Source organism: Meleagris gallopavo, chromosome 4 (genome assembly GCF_905368555.1).
Source record: "Meleagris gallopavo chromosome 4, MGAL_WU_HG_1.1, whole genome shotgun sequence".
Taxonomy (NCBI): domain Eukaryota; kingdom Metazoa; phylum Chordata; class Aves; order Galliformes; family Phasianidae; genus Meleagris; species Meleagris gallopavo.
The window spans coordinates 13,803,936-13,825,244 of NC_139407.1; the positions used below are offsets into that span (position 1 = coordinate 13,803,936).

General features: G+C 36.1%; 1 protein-coding gene across 5 annotated transcripts in view; it reads left to right on the forward strand.

Annotated features, from left to right (window-relative positions):
- Positions 1 to 21,309, forward strand: part of ARFIP1 (ARF interacting protein 1) — a 38,422-nt gene that overhangs the window by 14,767 nt on the left and 2,346 nt on the right. For 3 of the 5 annotated variants that reach the window (XM_085222220.1, XM_085222217.1, XM_003205462.5), the window contains 6 exons: positions 231 to 345; positions 2,956 to 3,051; positions 4,528 to 4,637; positions 9,327 to 9,548; positions 12,916 to 13,073; positions 16,235 to 16,409. In XM_085222220.1, the coding sequence (XP_085078346.1) occupies positions 231 to 345; positions 2,956 to 3,051; positions 4,528 to 4,637; positions 9,327 to 9,548; positions 12,916 to 13,073; positions 16,235 to 16,409 (876 nt within the window). The remainder of the gene's footprint in view (positions 1 to 230; positions 346 to 2,955; positions 3,052 to 4,527; positions 4,638 to 9,326; positions 9,549 to 12,915; positions 13,074 to 16,234; positions 16,410 to 21,309) is intronic. The other 2 variants (XM_085222218.1, XM_085222219.1) reach the window with 2 other exon arrangements.

Genomic DNA, 21,309 nt, shown 5'->3' on the forward strand with positions numbered 1-21,309 from the left:
AAAACACATTAAATGAACAAACCGGTGTATCTAAAATATATACACAAGCTACGCTGATTGTTTTTAATTCAAGTTTTATTTTGCATCATAGCAGAGTGCTGTGTCAATGGCAAAGACATTCCAGGCTAGAGGCAAACCCATCTGAGAACTGCTAAAATTACATTGTAGTACCTCGTAGTTGTTTTTGTTTTTTTAACGTTAGTTTTCCATTCTATTCAAATATTTCAAAGGACGTGAAACGTTCATTACCAGCTGGACTTGGACTCTCTGAAACCAAAATAACGTCTCATGACTTTGACAGCACCAAAGAGGAAGTTGTTGAGGCAGGACCATTTCCAGGGAAAGGTAACTTTTAATCTCTTTCTCAGTTTATAATCTTCAGGTATATTTTATATGCTCAGAAATAACATTCTGTAGCTTCTGTGAGCCTTTTTATATAGATGTATAGGCTGAGATGTATGTTTGTTACAGCCTTATTTGTCTTTGGTAGCTGGGGTGTCAAAATAGAACTGCTGCACTCGTATTATCTGTCAAGGGACTAATAAAACTTTGTGTTTAATTGGCCTGCACTTGCAGGAAGGGAAGTAGTTTCCTTGAAACTCTGTCAAACCAAACACTTAAACAGGTATGCCACTTTGAAAGTCTAGACTACAAGTGTTGTACCAATTTGAAACATAACTTTTCTTTATCCACTGTTCACTTACCTGGAGCAGATTAATTAGTGAAATTCTTCTGTTCCTAAGTAGTCTTTACTTCTTTAATGTACCAGTGCACATAATTTAATGTATTGTCAGGAGCGATAACACCATGGGTCTCTCCAAATACTATGTAATTAAAGTAATTTCTCTTATTTTTTCAGCACAGATTCACAGTTGTTTAGAGCAGGAGAATTTTAGTTGATACTCTTAGAACATGTTAGGTCTTGTAAAGTCAAATATTTATTGGTGTTAAACTGTGTGGAACAAAAAAAGATAAGTAATGTCAGTGTTTGCCTTCTGTCTAAAAACAGTAGAGCAGTGATATAGTATGTGAAAGTGATATTTTAATGAATTTCGTAGCTTAGTCAATTTCTGAATTTGAAGGGTTTGAAATGATCTCAAAGGAGCAGCTGTGAAAAAAAGTCTCTTTGTAGTCACAGATTTAATTTGCATTTTGCTTCATTTCCTGTTTTGTAAAATGTGCTTATGAAAACAGTGATTTACATGCTGTACTGTACATATATTACAGAGTAAATGCTGTGGTTTCTTTAGGACTGAGATAAGCAGAATACGTAGCTAAAACTTGGGCAGATGGCAAGCCACTCAACATTCTGGCCTTTCTGTATTCTATTTGCAACATAGCTCTTGAAAGTGCTAAGTCTGTTAGACTGTAAGAAAAAGAATATCTTAGATGTGTTTCAAGCTATGCTCATATGTAATAACGTAATAAGTTATGTACAAAAAATAATGAGCCTTAAACATGTAGTTTTTAACAATACAAATATCAGTTGTCCTTCAGAGACTGTTTTAAAATTATTCCTAATGTTCTATCCATATCAGACAGCGATAGAGCAGAAGATTAGACTGTAAAACTAGAGACAAAATTTGAATGATAGCTCTGCTTTTAAATATTCTTTATTCTGTGCACGTGCCTTTATTAAGGCTTCATTTTTGAAGGAAAAGTAAGTAATAATGCAGGGAAGGCAAGGATCTGAGAGGTGCTGAATAGTGAAGCATGCATGGGGCTGCGTTAATAGTGTCTAGTGCTAGGGATTTTTCTTTTAACTGCTTGTCTTTGTTTGCTTATTGAAGTGATTTAATCTTCAGGTCTGTAGTAGTAGGATCTTGTAGTCCAATTTTTATGACTGGATGGATCCACTTGCATCTCTTATGTAATGTACCATAATCAAAGGTCACAACAATGGCACCTTTCAATCTTATTGCTTCTGTGTAACATTAAATTGTTTTTATATTCCATGAATTAATATATTTTGCACCTCATTCTGGTAGTGCTGTAGAATGTGTTTAATAGGCAAAATCTAGTTGTTGATTTAGTTACTTTAAGTGGCATTTCTGCTGTTAGCGATAGGTAAGTTCTAGTGCTAAGTGCTAAAGTTTAGACTTCTTTTTAAAATTCCCATCACACAGTGGTCACTCTCAATCCTACAAAGCATCTCAGATCTTTTCAGCAGAAGTGATAGAAGCACTCCCCGGTATGCTGATGACTCATGACTGCAGAGGAAAAACTATCTCATTCTATTTTTTGTTCGACTCTTGAAAATTCTGTGACATTGTCACTCTGCATTTATGTGATAAGAAAGAGTTGCAGAACTCACCGGACAACTTAAGGAGCACACACAGTGCAGGTCATTTGAAGATGTGTTTTTAAAGTGGGAACAAGCAAGTATTGTAAAATTCTTTTTGGGAGGGAAGTTACTCTCTCTAACAGCCAATGATTCTTATAATCATCAGGATAGGTTATCGTTGAGTTTTGTGGGTGTGTTATAAGTTTTTTTTAAAAAAAAAGGCAGGTTTAGGAGTAGATGTTGATGAAGTCTAGTTAAAATTGGCCCAGATTTCAGAGCCTGCTTGGCCCCCTGATGCTGTGAGTGTATTGTTCAGCAGCAGCATGGAGTGAAAACAATCTAAAACTGAAAATATGCCTTCATATGCAGCAGCCATATATGGAGTTTTCTGTTGATAGTACGTATTTTACTTATGAAGCTTTGTATTTTGATTACCCTTTTTAAAGAAAGAAAAATTGGTATCATGACTAGAAAATTAAATCACAGAAACTTGGAATAGTTCACATGAACAGCTGCACCTATTCAAAAGCATTTGTGCATCTGTGAATGCTTCTATTTAATGTGTTGCTAAAACAAATATTTCTTTGCTTTGAAAATCGATCTGTGTACAAGTACGTTGACTCCTAAGGGAAGGTGGTGGATTTTCATGGTTAAATGTGTCCCCTTTTCAGGTTCCTCAGCATCACCCAAGTCAACTATTATATCTGCCAGCAGTGCAGCAGCTAGCAGACTGGCTGGACAAGGTTGTGATTTAATTATTCCCACAGGTATCACAGCAATGAGCGGATAACGCCCTTGTCTCTGCTGACACTGTACTAACTCCTCCATCTCTTCAGTCATTTGATTTACTGTTACTTGGAAGCATAATTTCTAGGGACTTTTGGTGTTCCTGGTTTCTGGATTTTAACTGTTCACTAAGTAATCTCTGCTTCCCTTTCTATTCGCTACTTTTTGTGCTATTGCGTTAAAAACAAATTACTACTAACAGACAGTAACTACGATGTGTATAACCAAGTTCTTTTATTTTGGTTAAAGCTGAAACTCATGGCATTCTTTTTGCACCAAATGTTCATATTTTCCTGTAAAACAGAGTATGAGGTGGTAATTAGGAATTTCTAACGCCCAAGCTTGGCTTTGCCATTTGACTCATTTTGTGCCTATGGGCAAATTACTTAACATCTGTTTCCTTCTGTGTAAAAGGAGAAAACTCATTCTGTTACCTCATAAGGGTGTTGAGAGGATTAATTACCTAATGTTTGCACAGCATTTTGAAGACATAAAGGATACAGTAGTGCTTGATGTTGAAGGAGTATCTTGAGGCATCTTTATAGATGTTTTTTCCAGTCACTTATTTACATAAATAACCAGCAGGGCTAAGGTGACTGTAAGTAGCCATCAGGACTATTCAAAGCATGCGAAAGCAGCACTAGTCAAAATTGTTTACAAATAAATTTTAGAAAACTGCTTTTAAAATGATAGAATTTGGCATTTTTTACTGTTTAGTATGCTAGGAAATGATTTTTCAAAAATAAAACGTAGAATTTGTTATGTCCTGTACTAGCTTCAAAATACAAAGTAGACACTGAATACGTGCTCATGGGCCCTAAATATCTTGATTTGGTGCTAGCAAATGCTTCTTTATTGCTGTTTTCATGCTGTTGGTGCATGGAATTAATCGTTCCTAAACCAACAAGCTAAAAACTGACATACATAAATAAGTTACACTTCCTTAATATGGCTAAATGCGTCTTCTAGAAAGAATAACGTTCATTAGAAAGAAAATCTGTTTTGTCACGTCTTTAAGTTATACTCTGTGGCAACAATTTTTGTAAACTGGTAACATTCACTTAGTGGTTTGCAGGATGTAAACAAACTTTAGATTTGCTAAATCCAGTTGAATGTTCAACTTTTGGAATGCGTTTTTTTTTTTTTTTGAAAAAACGCAGATAAAGTAATGAACAGATACCTAAAATGGTTTTAAGGTTGGCTAGTAAACTCCATGCTTTCAGGTAAGCTCCCTCCAGCCTATTGCCAAGTAAAAGTCCTGAGATGCACATTCTCTATATCTGTCGTTAATATAATTTTCCTGAATTCATCTTGAAAATGTACATATTTATCCATGTGTTTACTTTCACCTCATTCTCCTTTTGCATGTGCAGTTGCACAGATCTTCCATACTCCTATTCATTCCTTAAACAAATCAAAAACCAAGGCCTTAATTACTTGCTTTGTGTATAACATAGGGGGTAGAGCTCAGCAGAAGAGTGGACCTGTTGTGTTAGCAGATGAAGTAAAGAATCCAGCAATGGAGAAGTTGGAATTGGTGAGAAAGTGGAGCCTAAATACTTACAAGGTATGTGGACTTGAATTTGTGTGTGCATATATATATTCTAGAAATGAATTTGCAACTAAATCAGACTAAGGCTTTTGAAGAAATGCGTTGTAGTATGAAAGGAAATAATTTCTCATTTCACTGAGCATAAACAAGAATGTGCATGGAAGGCTTAGTTCTCTTTAAATGACTGGATAAAGGTACTGATTTAACAAGGAAAAGAATGTTGTGTGTCTAATGCCTCCTTCAAAATAGAGAACGTACAGATTTCAATATGTAATGCTTGTGATTAAGTCATCTTGCTAAATTGATTGCTGATACAGTAGAATTTTATCTGACGGAAAAAGTCAGGTGAATCTGCAAGTTATAAACTTGTTGATTGCAATTCTGATGTTTGTTTTATATTAGCTCTATTTTTTTTTCTTAGCATTGTAATTGTTGTTTCCAGTTTTTCTGTTTTAATTTTGTTTGGCACTTGTAGAAGTGCTTAAAGCACACCAGTTTGCCAGAAGTGACTCTTATTAAAATAGCCACAAAGTAAGGAACAGTTGCCAGGAAATTTATTACAGTCAGGAGCTAAGACTAATTTTGAAAAATAACTTTCCATTGTGGATGAAACTCAAATGGCAGAGGTGGGGACAGCTAGCTGTACTTTAGTGGGGGGTACGTCAGGCCATAAAGAGGTAAAGAATCTGTTTTAAAATGGTTTTTCTTGTAAAACAGAGGTCTGAATCCCTCCTATGCCTTGAATCCAGGTAGGACCTTCTCCCCTGTGAGGATGTTCAGTATAGTGAATGTAGACATTGCACTCACTAGAAAAGGTTTATGCTGTTTATTGTGTTAGAATCAGAAATTTGACCCTTTTTATGTACAAAAAGCATATTTAATTTGGTTATGGACAATATTTCAGTTTGTGGACATACAAGCTTGCCTTATTACTTTTCAGAAAGGAGAAATTATATTTACTTTTTTTTTACTAGGTATCTTGTAATAGCTAAAAGCATTGGTCTTCAGTGAATCTCTCTCAATGACTACTAGTCTGAAATCTTTAGGAGGATAGGTCATTAGTGGCTAATCATAATTTCTTCCCAATCCATCTTTCTTCCTAAAGATTTTGTTATGCACTTTTTGCTGTAGGTTTCTATTTCCATGTGTTCTTACCAATCTCAGCCAGTTCGCACACTTAATGCAAATATCACTCCTTGCCTGCTTTGGCAGATAAATTCAGAAATCATACCCATCTGTGAAATGATGATTAAGTATGACCCTATGTGTTTTGTATACCTTATTATTTTGTTTCTTGTGCGTCTCTGTGAATGAGAACAGAAGTAAGAGGAGGGTATAAATTGTGTTTAAAGAACTGCTTACTAGTGAAAAATCACAGGAAGTTGACATTACTGGCCTAGCTTAACTATGAATTTTCAAAGGCTGCTTAGCTTTATCCCTAAACTGATAGGCTTTTAAAACTAGTCTGTTGCCTTTGCGGCTACTGGCCCTCTTCATTAAGAGCTGCCCTGAGAATCAGTTGTTAACAGGTTGAGAGCTTGTTGATTAAAATTAGGGACCAGACCAATAAAGGCATCTGGTGATTGGGGTCCACTACAAGCCAACTAATCAAGGGGAGCTTGTTGACAAGGTTGTCTTACATCAGCTGCAAGAGATCTCATGTTTGCAGGTTCTCATCAGGATGGGAGATTTCAACCACCCAGATATCTGCTGGGGAAAACAACATTGTGACCTGCAAGCAATCCAAGAGACTACTGTTGTCTACTGTTGTCTACTGATGACAACTTTGTTTCAGATATAGGACACACATACCAGAGATAAAGCGTTTCTGGAGCAGATACTCATCAGTGCAGAAGAGATTGTTAGAGGGGTTAAGATCAGAAGCAGCTTGGGTTGCAGTAACTATGCCCTGGTCATGTTCATGATCGCAAGGAACATGGGTCTGTGAAAGAGTAGAATCAGGATCCAGAACTTCAAGGGAGCAAACTGGAAACTGTTTATGGAATTGGATGAGATCCCCTAGGAAACGGTCTCTGGGGACAGAGAGACAGAACAGAGCTGGCAGCACAAGAGCTCTCCATTCCCCAGAACAAAATCAGACAGAAATTGGGCTTATCCAGCTTGGAGAAGAGAAGGGTCTGAGGAGTTCTCAGTGTGGCCTTCAGGTACTTTAAGGGAGCTAATTAGCAGCAGGGGGACTGTCTTATTACGTAGTCTGATGGAATCCTGGGCAGCCTAGTGGTTGGCAGCCCTGCCCAGGGAGTTGGAACCAGTTGATCCAACCAGTTCCTTCCAACTGTGAGGCCAGTCTATGAGTCTTTCCAATCTTCTCCCTAGTTATCATGAGTTAGCCTCAGAAGGAGTTGCTTATTTTCCATGATCTAATGGCAAGAGCTTTTTCTTTTTTTTTTTTTTTCCTTTACCTAGACTTGTTTGGATGAGAGAAGCTTTTTCAGTTAACAGTTAATATGAATGCAAGTTGCAAATCTTCTTTGCTTTCAGTACTTTTAATAAGTAAGCTTAACTAATTTTTTAGACAATTTCTTAAACTTTAAGGAAGAACATACTAAATGTATTTTCTAAATTTCTTTAGTATTGATCTACTAATTAGAACTGTCCAATAATGTCTCTGTTCATCCTTTAATGTACACTGTTTAAAATAACTTAGTTTAAATTTCATTATGCTGATTTTTTTATTCGACAGAATTGATTTACTTAATATGCCTTGGATGCCTTCTCACTTGTTAATGAGTGTAATTATGCTGGACAGTGTTTTTCTAGTTACTTTTTTAGAACAAAACAAAATGGAATTAATGTGAAATATTCTATTTGCTAGTGAAAGAGTATAGGAAATTATGTTTATACCAGTCCACTTGTACCTAGAGTAAATGGAAATAGTGGCTAGGTACATCTTCTTAGTTGCTTTTGTTCAATGTTCAACTTTAGTTTTAACTAAGTAGGCAGAATAAATATTTCAGATGACTAATTCTCATTTGAACTGTTGTCTTTTCAGATATTTTGCTGTAAATTCAGGGGAAAATATTCCTGTGTAATTTATTTTTACTCCTCCCCGTCCCCCCCAAAAAAAAATTTTACCTCTTTAAGTTACGTTTTTCTCTTGGATTTCCATAGGTATGTGAGACTCAGCTTTTTTTTTTTTTAATAACCAGCACTTATTTAATTTCATTTTTTGTTAAATACTTCATTACCTAACTTCTTGCTAAGCTATATTTTCTAATTTCAGCTGCTTGGTATTTCTGATGTATTTAATGATTATATCATTTGTTCTTTTCAAAATTTGTGAATCCTGACAAAAATCTCCTAGATTAGCTGTGTTCTTTCTTGTTAATTGATTGAATCTAGTAAAATAGTCCAAATGCTCTGTACCTTCTAATCCAAAGTTCATCAGTTATGACCATCTTGTTTGGCTAAATCCTTCTTGAGTCTTTCTTTTATTTGTCTATTAAACTTAAAAAGTACTGAAAAGTTCTAACAGGTATTACAAGTCTGTCTGTCTCCTTTGAAAGTAAGTTAAGATTGGACTAAGCCAAATTCCTTGGATTTGGAGACCCTGGAAAATCTAGTGCTGTAATGTATTTTGGGAATGTGAATTAAGATAGGGTTGGTCTTTATGTCTCTCAGCAAAATTGAAGTCTTGTGCTTAGGTAAAGTTGTAGCCTTGTCTATTACTGAGTTTCATTGTAATCCTGTTTCTAGCAGTCATTCTTCAAAGGTATAATTTAGTTTTGTCTTCACGGATTAACTGGAATTTAATCATAGCAGCAAATAATCCCTGTTTTGCCGAGGGAAGTTGCATAGTTCTGCCACATTTCTGCTTTGCAAATTACTTCAATGCATCAGTCAAGGGAAGCCCAAATGATGTGTCTTGAGAGCCTTGCTCTCATGTTGGTCTCTGGCAGAATGTCACAGACAATTAGAACATGATAGCTGTCTAAGCTGTCACAGCCATTGGCTGGCTGGCTCAGCCTTGTAAAGGCAAGACTTGCTCACTGTATAAAGAAACTGCAAGGATGCCTCAATGTTTATTTTCAGACCCAAGTAGAATTCTTAACAATCAGCTCCATTTTATAGGTGTGTTAATAACAAGAAATGCATTTTTATGTTTTACATATGAGTGAAAGTTTTAAGTCACCTTTAAAAAACGTGCTGAAGACTCCTTCCATCCATCTTCTGCTTCTTCCTTCGAAAAAGAGATTAAAAAATTTAGACATTCCCAGGGCCTTAATAGGAATTCCAAAAAATAACAGGGATTATCTGGAATGGGATGGTTAGTAGACAAAGTCATCACGGAGCAGAAATGGTTATGCAGAACTGGTAATATTCTCATTAATTGCCTTGAATGTTGTGGGCTAAATAATTGCTGCTTTAAACTTAATAAGATTCACTGAACCTAAAAAGAGATAAGCATTCTTTTACTTGAGAAACAATTAGTTATACTCTTGATTTGCTAACTTAAATATTCATATTAGTAGGAGTTGAGACTTGTCCAACTGTTCTTGCTGAGTCCTGATGAACTTCTAAAGAGTGTGGTGTTTTTTTTTTCAGTTTGTTGTGCAAACTTATATTGGGAGGGGTGATTGTGAAAGAATTGTGTGTAATTATCTGTCCCTTGAAGCTGAAAATGGGTGTATACTGTGATGTCTTGGATATATTTGATTCTTTATAATTTAAATTTTTTTCCAGTGTACACGTCAGATCATCTCTGAAAAACTGGGTCGTGGCTCAAGAACAGTAGATCTGGAATTAGAAGCTCAAATAGATATACTGAGAGATAACAAAAAAAAGTATGAAAATATCTTGAGACTGGCACAGACTCTGTCTACACAGCTCTTCCAGATGGTACATACCCAAAGGCAACTTGGAGATGCTTTTGCTGACCTGAGTTTGAAATCATTGGAACTTCATGTAAGACTTTTATGGTGTTCTAAAAAAATATGTAACGAAACGGCAGAGATGAAGATAAGCCTAATTGACTTGCGCAGGTTGTATGGTAGTTAGCAGCTGGTCCTATAAACATTTGTTAACAACATTACGTATTCTTTTTGTTAAAAGCATCTGTAATTCATTTAAAACTGTAGGATATCACTGGAGTTACTGTAGTTCTTAAGTGTTTCTAAATGTTTGCCTTTAGCTGGTGATTGGACTTGGCAACTGACAACCTTCCTTTGTATAGAAAATGCATTTTACTATTCCTTTTTTCTCCTAATGAGATGTCAAAGTGTTCTGGAGCATTATTTCATGTCAATTACAGGATGTCTTTGGGGAAATATGCCTGGCAGTGGGTAGAGTAGGGCACATTACTTCACTGCTGCATGTTTAATATGAGTAAATTATTTTTCTGTAGTAGAGTCAAGCACTGAGATTTAATCTTGTAGTCTTTTTTTTAATCATAATTATGCTGCTAATAGGACTAATTTTTCCTTTTATGTTTGGAGTTTCTGAGCAAGGGAGGCAATCTTCAGATATCTGCATTTGGGTTGTTCTTAAAAGTTTACAAATTTATGTAGTGCTGTCACTTTATTACTGATGACAAAACTCTTGTAAAGAAAGAGATGGTAGGTGTTGCGTACAAAAAAAAAAAAAAGTTGGTTTCCTTCTATGTAAATCCTTCTGTACTTCCAGTGTTAAATCTATTTCATACTCTTCCTGATCGCTTGGGAAACCACTATCAAGGGGCTTTATGATTCCCTGGAATGTGGCTGATGAAAAAGCCCAAATTTAGTTTGTTGTTATTAAATGTAACACTTATGAAAAGGGAAAAATAAACATGATTGCCTATTGTCATTGAGTTTTAGGGGAAAAGAGGAATTAATGTTTGTGTAGAAGAAACTTAACCAATAGCCAGTTAAAGAAAAAAAAAAAGAATTTAAACTTCCACTGGAGTACAGAAATTTTTAATAATATAGCCTAACAGATAAAAATTTTAAAATATGCCACTTCTAGAAATTATATCTCCTAAGAGGAGTAGTTTTGAGTTACCAGTTGATTCTTGACTCAGGTATGGGTATGTGGTTTGTGGCAGAAGTTAGTGGTTGTTGTAAAGTGCATGCTGAAGCTGGATGTTTCTTCCGAAACCTGGATTAATCTGGAATCATGCTCTTATTTAATGAATGATTTTTCATGAATAGCTTGTATTTCTAGTGGGAATACAGTTCCTCCAGGTTCTTTCAGCATCTTTTACTGGTCTTGGAATTTGTTTCAGTCGTTCATCCCTTATGTAGATTATTGAATGGGGCTGTTCATGAAAATCAAATAAAGGTTTCTGCTGCTGTAATAAAAGTTATCTAACCTTTGCCTCTTGGAGACTTGCCTGATGTTTGTCTGTTTCCTCTTTGTGTTTTCTTTTGTTTAATCTGTACTGTATTGCCATCTGCAGCCTGGCCTGTTCTTGAATGTTTGGATAACATTGCCTCTTTGTGCAGGACTAAAAATAAAATTTCTGAACAGTTCAGTCTTTAATTTGATAAATAGAAGAAAAGAAACATAACTTGTTATAGGTAATTTATTAAAAAAAAAAGTTAACAAAATAAGATCTTAATATGCTATCTACAGAGGCATTACTTGAATATGTTTTGCTGTTTCTCTTTTGGATACAAAGATAACTCCTGGTTCCAGGCTCATGTGCCTCTAATTATATAGAGTGGTGAATTCCAATTGTAATTGACCTGTGCATAGAGCTTGAACTGAGTATAAACTCCCATACAGAAAGGATTTCCTGTCTTTCATAAGAGGCATCTGCAGAGGTCATGGACAAAACTCAAGTTTAATATGAAACTATGAACCAGTAAGAAGACAGCTTTGGTGACTAGCACGTATGTTTTAATACGGTAGACCACTGCAGTCCCATCCTTCTTACCCTCCTGCTTTGAACTAGTAGTTTTGCTCATTTGTGTCTGCAGTAATTTGGGTCACAGGACCAGCTGGAAGGCTAATTGTGGTCTTGCCTGGAGGAGGGAAAGATAGCACTAAATACTGCCGGAGGGGCAGTCCTACTTCTGCTTTTGTCTTTGCTATATGCTCTTATTCTCTGTGCTAATGCTTATGTTGCTATCTAGTTAGCAGTGTCAGAGCAAAACGAGCTGAAAAATATTTTTCTTGATTTCAACGGGATCTGTAGTGATTTGGCTGCCTACACGTAAGCAGTGTCTAAAAGAAAGGAGTTTGAGATATTCTAGCAGCATTTGTAGGCCCTTAGCTCATGAAAATTTGCCTTAAGTTATCTTTGTATTTTCTCCATTAAACTGCTTGTTTCCACTACATCTCGTTTTCTACTTTTTCTAGAGACTTCTTCCCTTAACCTTGTCCATTAGCCTTTCTGTCATGAAGTCATTCATGTTTACATGAAATATCATTTGGCTTCAGCGTCTCATCTACACAGATGAAAAGAAAATGGGATAGTACAGCACTTCTGACTCAGCTATTGGCAGGGTGCAAGGCTAAAAACACCAATTTCCAAATATGTTCCTAGTGTTTTATAATCCTTACAACCAGAAATTGTACTGTTTTATGAGAACTCCCATCTGCAGAATGTGAAGATGCCATATGGATGACATAAATAATTGGACTTATTTGGCATCCATGCATTAGGAAAATGGTTGCAGCCTTGGTCAATGCTTATGCTGCTGTCAAAAAGAAAGAAAAAAGGCATTAAGAATCATACATGCCTTGGAAATAATTTCTCCCTGATCACTTTGAAATTTGTAACTAATGTACATTTTTACTTGCTAAGTGTTACAATGCTCAGCTTTTTTGGTCATTTACAGCCTATTAAAACATGGTAAGACTTTATAAATTCAGTGCTTTTTTCCAAAATATGTAAAGAGTAAAAATTACTGGCTAATTAATGCTGTGTGCCCTTGTGAGTTATTTTACTGTATTTAATGTAGTGGTATTCCTGTTGGCATTAAAGAATTACCAAGGCAATCACATGAGAGATGCTGGATTAAAACAGTGCTGAATGACAATGTGAAAGTTACATCAGCATTTTTAAGTAGCATTCAAGAATTCAGAGTTGAAGGGAAAAATCATTCTGAAATAGTGTTTGACATTGTATGGTATCAAAACTGTAAACAGTACTTTACTGCTGTTAGAGAGATTTCATAAAAACTGTAAACTGAATATTGGATTGAAATCTTGCATGTTTAATTGTAACTGTATCCTAACAAAAGTGGCAGAATTTGTATGTCTGTGTTTTTGTCTTTTATATAGTTGCTGATGAATGTTATGATTTGAAATGATGTGCAGTTTTGTTTTCTCTGCTCTCTGTTTATAGGAGGAGTTTGGCTACAATGCAGATACGCAGAAACTTCTAGCTAAAAATGGAGAGACTCTTCTCGGGGCTATTAACTTTTTTATTGCCAGTGTGAATACACTGGTGAATAAAACAATTGAGGATACATTATTGACTGTGAAACAATATGAAAGTGCCAGGTAGTTATTCTATGTCTAGCTGTTTTCATTATAAATTAATATTCAGGGAAGAAAAACTTTCTATCAGTTTAGTTCTTGTATTTGAGCAGCTAACCTGTTAGCTGTAAGCCTTGTCAGAATAACACAGTACTCGTATAACTGGGTTTTAATGTTAGCCACCTCATTACACGTCTTCAAGTGTTTTGTAAATGTCCTGTTGTAGGCCTAATTTTACTTCATAGCTTTATTTCTCTCACAAGTCAGTAGCTATTATTCCCGTCTGCTAGCTTACGGTGATTTTCTACACTAAGTAACAGTTCAAGATTAACCATTATATCTCTAGCTAGATTGTGAACCCTAATTAGTGAAATCATCTTTGAATGAAAGCAGTTCATACTGAGCTGCTTTTGATGCCCAGTGCATGTAATTCACACTTCAGTTTTCATGTAGAAGTTGCAAGTATGGTCTAGAAAGGGAAAAATAAAGAGGCATTTCTTCATGTGCAAATAATAGCTAACGATCGATAATGGGTTTCCTGTCCTGAGTATACTTTACTCTGGATGCAGTGCAGAACTTTAAGCCAGGCTTCCTTCTTCTGTGTGGTTGGAGTTGTGATCTTTATTGATGCTTTGTTCTTTTCTGACTTTCAGGTTCATTAAAGAGTATAGTGTCTGTCTTCTTATTTGCTGAAAGCTGTAGTTAATGCATATTTATTTTTGCTATTTTTAAGTCAAAAATTGCTGGTTTCTTGAATTCTGAAGGATTTTTTCCTGCCTTTTTTTCATTGCTGTTCTAATGCTTAAGCATTTTTATAAGCAAAGTAGCAAGTTATTGCTTTGATATTTAGCTCAATTTTCAAAAGGCCTGAAAAGTATAATTAACCTCAATGTAAAGAAATAAACTAAAATAAAAATTGGTCCATACATTTTTGAGGCTTTCTCTTGTTATGTTATATGAAATAAATCTTTGATTGGTCTTGTCAGTTATTCTGAATGTATGGTTCTTCCCTCCTAAAATAACTTCATGATTTTTTCTTTTCATTCATTAATGAAAGTGTTTTGTTGTATTGATAAAGCAAATGTATGTTTATATATAACCAGTCTTGGCAGTGAGAGGGTAGTTGACATTTATTTCTGTGCCTCATCTCTCCTCTCTCGATTTGGACTTCAGTATTTGTCAGTTTCCCACTCTTCTGTCAGTTCTTTATTCATCTGTTTCCATTTTGGAAATAATTCATAAATTCTTGAAATAAAGCCTGAATCTCAGTGGCAATGAGAATCAGGAAGAGCCCTGTGAATTCTGTAATTACTGTTAACTCAGAAAATGTATTCTTTTGGAGTGCTTGTGCCACCAGCCCAGAAGTCATTTGTATTAACAGTTTTTAGTTCTGTTACTTCCAGTTTCAGTTTCTATGTGAGAGGGAGTATTTACAAAGCCAGAAATAGGTTGATTTGTTCCTTTAAATTGGCATCTATCACATGTTGATACAATACATTCCATTATTTTAAAACTAGAAGAAAACTATGGGAGGAAGAGCCCTGCTTTGGGCAGGGCTGTCTGTGACCCTGACTGATTTCTGGCTATTGTCAGTTGCTGTACCTGGTCAAGTGCTACATGGCACTGAAGGCACTGAACAAAGGAGCAGTACTCTACAGCAGGACAAGGGGAACAAAAAAAGAGAAAGGTTGTTACTGTGTTTGTCTCATCTATATGTACTAACGTTTTTAAATATAAAAATAGTTTATCTGGCAAGGATCCATTCTTCAGTAGGCTTTTATGTAACAATGGAAAGCAAAAGAGAAATTTAGTGATATACTTACACGAATAATATTCTACAGGTGCTTTTTCCACCTAAAAATGCTTTATATTGATGAACAGAGAACTTAACATGAAATAATTTTGTTAATGAAAATTTACTCAGTGTTTCTAAAGACAATGCTCAATAGAATAAAGAAAAACTTTAAAGTATTCTAAGTACAGGCCTATTCTGATATATTTTTTTCCATTAAAACAAGAGAGAAGGTATGACTGTGTATGTCTTTGTGTGATAAAAGGTACCATCTAACATGGAAGGATATCAAGGAGGCTTAGTTTTAGGTTGTTTTTTTTTTTTTTAGATAGTGATATATGAAGGCTAGATGGGTCAATTAAAATGTTATTAAGCAAGCGCCTATGCGTAACGTGAGTTCCATTTTTACTAGCAGTGCCTAGGACAGAATTTCATATTTTGTGTTTTTTTTTGTTGGCACGTGTTTACTCTTTAATTATTGCTGACTTTGGTAGGTAAATTAGAAAACACTTTTTACCTAGTCTTATTCACAAGCTGGATATAAGCATTCATTGCCGAATTAGCTCCAGTGTTTACTCGAGTAACTCAAGTGTTTATTGTTAAGACTCAGCTCCCTCAGTGGCTGTGTTGGTCCAGTGTATATGATTTCCTATGTAAATTAGATGGACCATCAAGAGTGTATAAATAACATCTTTCGGTTTTTCTTTTCTTAGGGCAGGCAACTTCTAAAACAGTTCTGGGTAGTGAATGCAATTGGAACGTTTTAAAATCTTTGTGACAGTCAGTGAGCCACTGCTCACTTAATGGAAATGTCCAGCTCTTAGTGCTTCTCTTGCTCTTGCTGCAAACTCTTAATGAGCTGACTTAACAACAGAAATATGACAAAAGACTAGTTCTGACTAGATAACTGAGTTAATAAGCTGAGATGTTCCAAGAAAGAACCTGACCACTGAGGCCAGCGCAAAGCAGGAACAGGCTGCCGAAGGAGGGTACTGTCCCTGGAGGTGTTTAGGACCAGGCTGTATGGGGCCCTGGGCAACCTGATCTAGTACTCGATCTAGTGGCTGGCAACTCTTCCTGCAGCAGAGAAGTTGGAAGTTGATGATCTTTGAGGTCTCAAACCATTATATGATTCTATGACAACAAAAGGTTGGAAGCATGTGTGTGAGACAGGAACAGAAGGGCAAGGGTATTTGTTGAGGCTTTTTTATATGATGTACATAAGGGTGTTGTTTTTTCTTCCTCCTATTTATCAAGAAATTTGATAAGTTTCATCACTTTATATTCTATACTTGACTGTGTTGTTAATTTGCTATTGTAATTAGCCCTATGTGTGAAGTCTGTTTTGAGGCACTTAGCCTTTAGATTTTTTCCTACCCCTCTTTCTTCTCAGGATTGAATATGATGCTTATCGAACAGACCTGGAAGAACTTAATCTTGGCCCTCGTGATGCAAGCACTCTACCAAAGATTGAGCAATCACAACAGATGTTTCAAGTGCATAAAGAGAAGTATGACAAAATGCGCAATGATGTATCTATCAAATTGAAATTTCTGGAAGAAAATAAGGTAAGCTTCAACTTCTTCTCGTCTTGTACTTATATTTTGTCCTAGAAGTCTTTGCTTTGCTAAAAATGCTTTAGCTATTTCATCTTAAAATACATCTTAATCTAGAAGTAGAGCAAGCAAAGAAAATAACCTAAATTTTCAGAATTACTGTATCCCCTGATAATATAGTTCTAGAGGAGACAACTTTAAAAGGCCTTAATTAAGTTACTGCAATTACAGATGACAAATCTTAAGACAGTAAGTTTTTTTTGATAGAGGAGGCTTAATGTGTATTGACACCGGAGGAAAAATGTAATATCTAATCATTAATGAAGGTATATAGCCCCTGATTTAAGATTACAGTAGTATTTACATCTAACAGTGCTGTCCTGGGGGATATGCATCAAGAAATTAAAAAGAACTGTGAAGAGGTTTCTTCAAAATGAAACTTCCTGTAATAATAAAAAAAAGCTTTAATTGAAAATTGCAGCTTTCTATAGTTAATGCCCTTGCAATTTCCTAATTCTAAACTTTTGAACTGTAGGCTTGAAGTTTTTGTCCCCAGAGGTGTTCATTCCAGCTGTGCCATTTCATCTCTGCGATCCTAATGACAGGACTCTTACCCTCTCTAATTCTGTTTGCCAGACAAAAATACAATTGTCATACAGGACACGCTGTTAAACTGTGCTTTCTTTGGTAACTATGTCCTTCTAAATTGTTTCTAATATTTTTTTTAAAAAATTACATCTTTCAAGATCTGAATTTTGTTCATTAGATTGTTTAGGGAACACCAGTGAAGCTAGCTTCTTACTGACAGTCTTGAATTAGATCAAGCATCCTGTTAACAGTTAGAGCCTACAAATTTTGTTTCTGAAAGACTGTTTTTTCCTTCCTACTGCTTCCCCTCCCTTCCCCCCAAATAAATACAGGAGGGACTGTCACATGCTTAAACCTTTTTATCACTGGTTAACTCTTCTTTGTTTTGGTATTGGAGGTGTCAAAATATTTTCTAATGGGAGCATGTAACCTTGTTCCCAAATAAGGCATAGGAAGGATTTTCTCTGCCTTCAAATATTAACTTAAATATTTCTTTACTAAGAGCTTTACTGAAGTAAATTCCCTTCTGCTGTTTTCTACGTAATTTGTAGAATCCTATATAATTTAAGTTGTGTAGGTTTAACCTTAATTCTAAATCTGTGAGGTGTTTTTTTTTTTTCTAGCTTGCATCCGTCTCTGGGTTTTTGTTTTTCTGTTGCCCCAAATGTTTCCTGGGATTCAGTGGGAGGCAGTGGTAATTGAAGTGATATGTTTCTTCTCAATCTGACATCTTTATTCCTTTGTCCAGTGTCAGCCATCTTTTGTCAATATCAATGTAGTGAAGCTCCTGTTAGACCTCATACTGATCCAGCAGCTAGTATTAGTAAATAGAAATGCACAACTGATTGACCATAATACCCATTATAGACACTACTTCTAATTTATAGGCATATATGAAGTATATGCGACTGCTCTTAAGGTTATTACATGTTATGTTGTAAGGATTATTAAATAGAATCATAGAATCACTCAAGTTGGATAAAACATCAAAGATCACTGAGTCCAACCACGACCTAACCATTAACTTGTACAATCAATAAGAATTAAGTCTAACAGAAATTAACATCTAATTCTTACAATCAGAGATGTTCTACTTCTTCCAAAGGTATGTGATGGCAATTGCTATAATGCCTCATAATTTTAACACCTATATATACAGCATGTGCCTGACTGGAAGGAGGATAGGTATAGTTGCATATGTATTTGTAATACAGCTGCTGCAGCTGGTGGTGTGGTGCGGAGATGGCTTAAACTGAAGACCATATAGGATGCAGATATCCTAAAGGGGGAGAGCAATTTTAATATTGCTGAGCTTTTACAGTGGTCCCAGGAAGGGAATTAGTGGTTATTCTGATACTACTTCCCTAGTAACATGGACTTCACAATTATTTTGTGTGACCATCCATGGGGCCAGATTTCATTACTGCCATTTAATAGAATGAGAGGTCAAAATAAAGGAAGATCTGACAGACAAAATAATGTTTTATTTGGGCTTTCACGAAAGACTTCATTTGTAGACTGTTTTGGAAAACCCACCACGTTGCAGATTTAATAAATCAACTCAAATAAAGTTATTAGATTAGCTACATCAAACAAGGCATGGCCTTACCAGACTTATGTTACAATATACTAGAATGTGCAAATCTCTAGTTATTCTTATTAATACATTTTGTAAAGGCTCTGAATCAAGAGGTAGGTTGATATTTGTTCAGTAAGCATGGTATGATAGACATATAGGTTTTCTATTGCTGATTTTAAAGCCTTTGGAGTCTTCTATATGCTGATACAAGATTTAGGACAGTACAGTCTCAAGCGTAGCAGCCTTTTTTTTTTTTTTTTACCTATTGTGCTGCAGAAAATAAGGTGTTGAGAGGGAAGCATGTATGGGGGGAAGAAGATAATATTTTGAAATTGAAATGTTTAGAACATCCAGGGGTGAAAACTCAGTTCCAACCTGTTATCCTGCATACAAAATGTAAAAAATTGCATCTTCTTTTTAGACTACATCTATTTTTTTATCCACAAAGCTCAGTTTTACTTTGAGACTTAAGTTTGCCAGGTGTATTATGGAGGGCTTACTCAGCTTTTAATTAGGAATAAATATGCATATAGTTTATTAAGAGGGAACAATAACTTAGATGAATGTTTGACTGAAAAGGCACGATGGCTTTTTGACAGTCATGTGAACACAAATCAGAAGCTGTATTCTAGCAACTAGAGTTGTTCCCTGGAATGGATGCTACAACTTAATGCTTAACATTTGTTCTTTAGTGCTGCAGTCTAGCAGTGACTTGTAGATTTGGAAGAAAGTGGTCTATTTCTCCTGTCTGTGCCTCTTCGCTGACTGTGCTTTCTCTGTGCTTACGAAAGTGTTTTTGCAGCTGTGCATAGATCCAGGTTAAATCAAATACATTGTTGTCTGGTTAGTTTTAATCTAGATTTGCTCCCTAATCTGAGTGCACGACTGCCTGAATATTTTGCCAATGCAGGGCTATGGAGAAGAATAGTGTGAAAGTAGGAATTGGTGGGCAATTATGGAAATAGAGAAGGCTGAAATTTTTTCAGGGAAATCTGGCCAGACTTGAACTTGGATTCTTGTATTCTAGTTCTCAGCTATGATTTCAGATTTTGTTTCAGAGCACATCAGGTGATCTGAGATATTACAGCTTCCTCTCTTGTCTCAGCTGGCTGCTGCTTCATTGTAGAGCTTAAAGGAGGGGAGTTGGATATTTACTTCTTAGTAGTGTGAGAGGTTTTGCTTCTGTTTGCATTTTTGGTGTAGGGTTGTTGTTGTTTTTTTTTATTTATTTTAGATATTTAATGGAGATGCCACAGCTATTTTTTAGATTCATTTAGTAATCAGCTTCTGAAGGAGCAGGGAAGGAGCAGTAACATCTTGAGTGAGGGGTCTGGAGCACAGGCCTTATGAGGAGCGGCTGAGGGAGCTGGGATTGTTCAGTCTGGAGGGAGAGGCTCAGAGGAGACATTATTGCTCTCTTTAATTACCTGAAGGGAGGTTGTAGTGAGAGAAGAGGCTGACCCCCAGCTCAAGTAACTAGTGATAGGACTAGAGGGAATGGCCTGAAGTTGTGCAAGGGGAGATTCACGCTGAACATTAAGAAATGCTACTTGTCTGAAAGAATGGTCAGGTGCTGGAATGGGCTGCCCAGGGAGGTGGTGCAGTCACCAACTCTGGAGGTGTTCAAGGAACCTTTAGACTCTCTGTCGTGGGACATGGTTTAGTGAGAACTATTGGTATAGGTGGATGGTTGGACTGGGTGATCTTGTAGGTCTTTTCCAACCTTGATGTTCTGTGAATCTATGAAAACCATGCATAGCATTTTTACTTGAACATTTTTCTTAAATGAAGGCGATAAAGTACCTCTGTACTAAATCGCATGAACCTCAAAAGAGCATGTTAGTTGAATAACCTGTAAAAGCAAGTACGGTCAACTGGTAGGCATAGAGTAAACCAGACCCAGGGACAGTTTTGCATCCCATCATGATAGGGGTAGACTGTCCCTTTTGGACTGTGTTGATATCGTCGTTCCTTTGGGCTCAGTCAGCCACTCCATTTCTTTGTTCTCTTCCATGTTAACAAACTGGGCTCAAGGTCCTGTAGGCTGGAAATGGGCACAGGGTCACCAGCTTAAGCTGGGGTTCTTTGATGCAAGAGTAGGGCTGTGCTGGGCTGAGAATACATGGTAGGAAAAAAAGAACAAGTTTTGGCTACAGGGAAGAGCTGGAAAGGTGGCTTTTCATCGTACTAGTCATTATTCATGTATTTGGATTTACTGATGTGCTATACTGAAAATGTTCACATTTGTTTGACTTACACTTGATCAGCTAGCTTAACATTGTAGACTAGATAAGAAGAGAAACAGTGATGTCCTCCAGCTGCTCTTGTGCTCTTCTGCCTGCGCTGTTATTACTGAGAGGAGCTTTGTGTTTCACAACTGCTTTACACGTGTTATAATCGAAATAGTGACCAAGTGCTGTAAATCCTGCATTACCAGAGGTGGACAAGAAGAAATATTGTTGGGAAAGAGCATCAGTTGCTTTTGACTTAGGTATACAAGAACTAGAAAATACACTTCTTTGTAAGATGGGCAAATAAATGAACTGTATACTTAAATGCATTTATCATGTGCTGTGCTTGGCTTGCGGGTAAGTATATTGAGCAGAATTGTGGCATCTACTTTCAAAGAAGCAAGTATTTGTAATCAATTATTTGATAGTTGATAGCATTATCTGTTTAGTGAATTGCTTTCCATGTGTGGAGGCTGCTCTGAAAGCAGTGCCTCCTATTTTTTTCTGTCAGCTC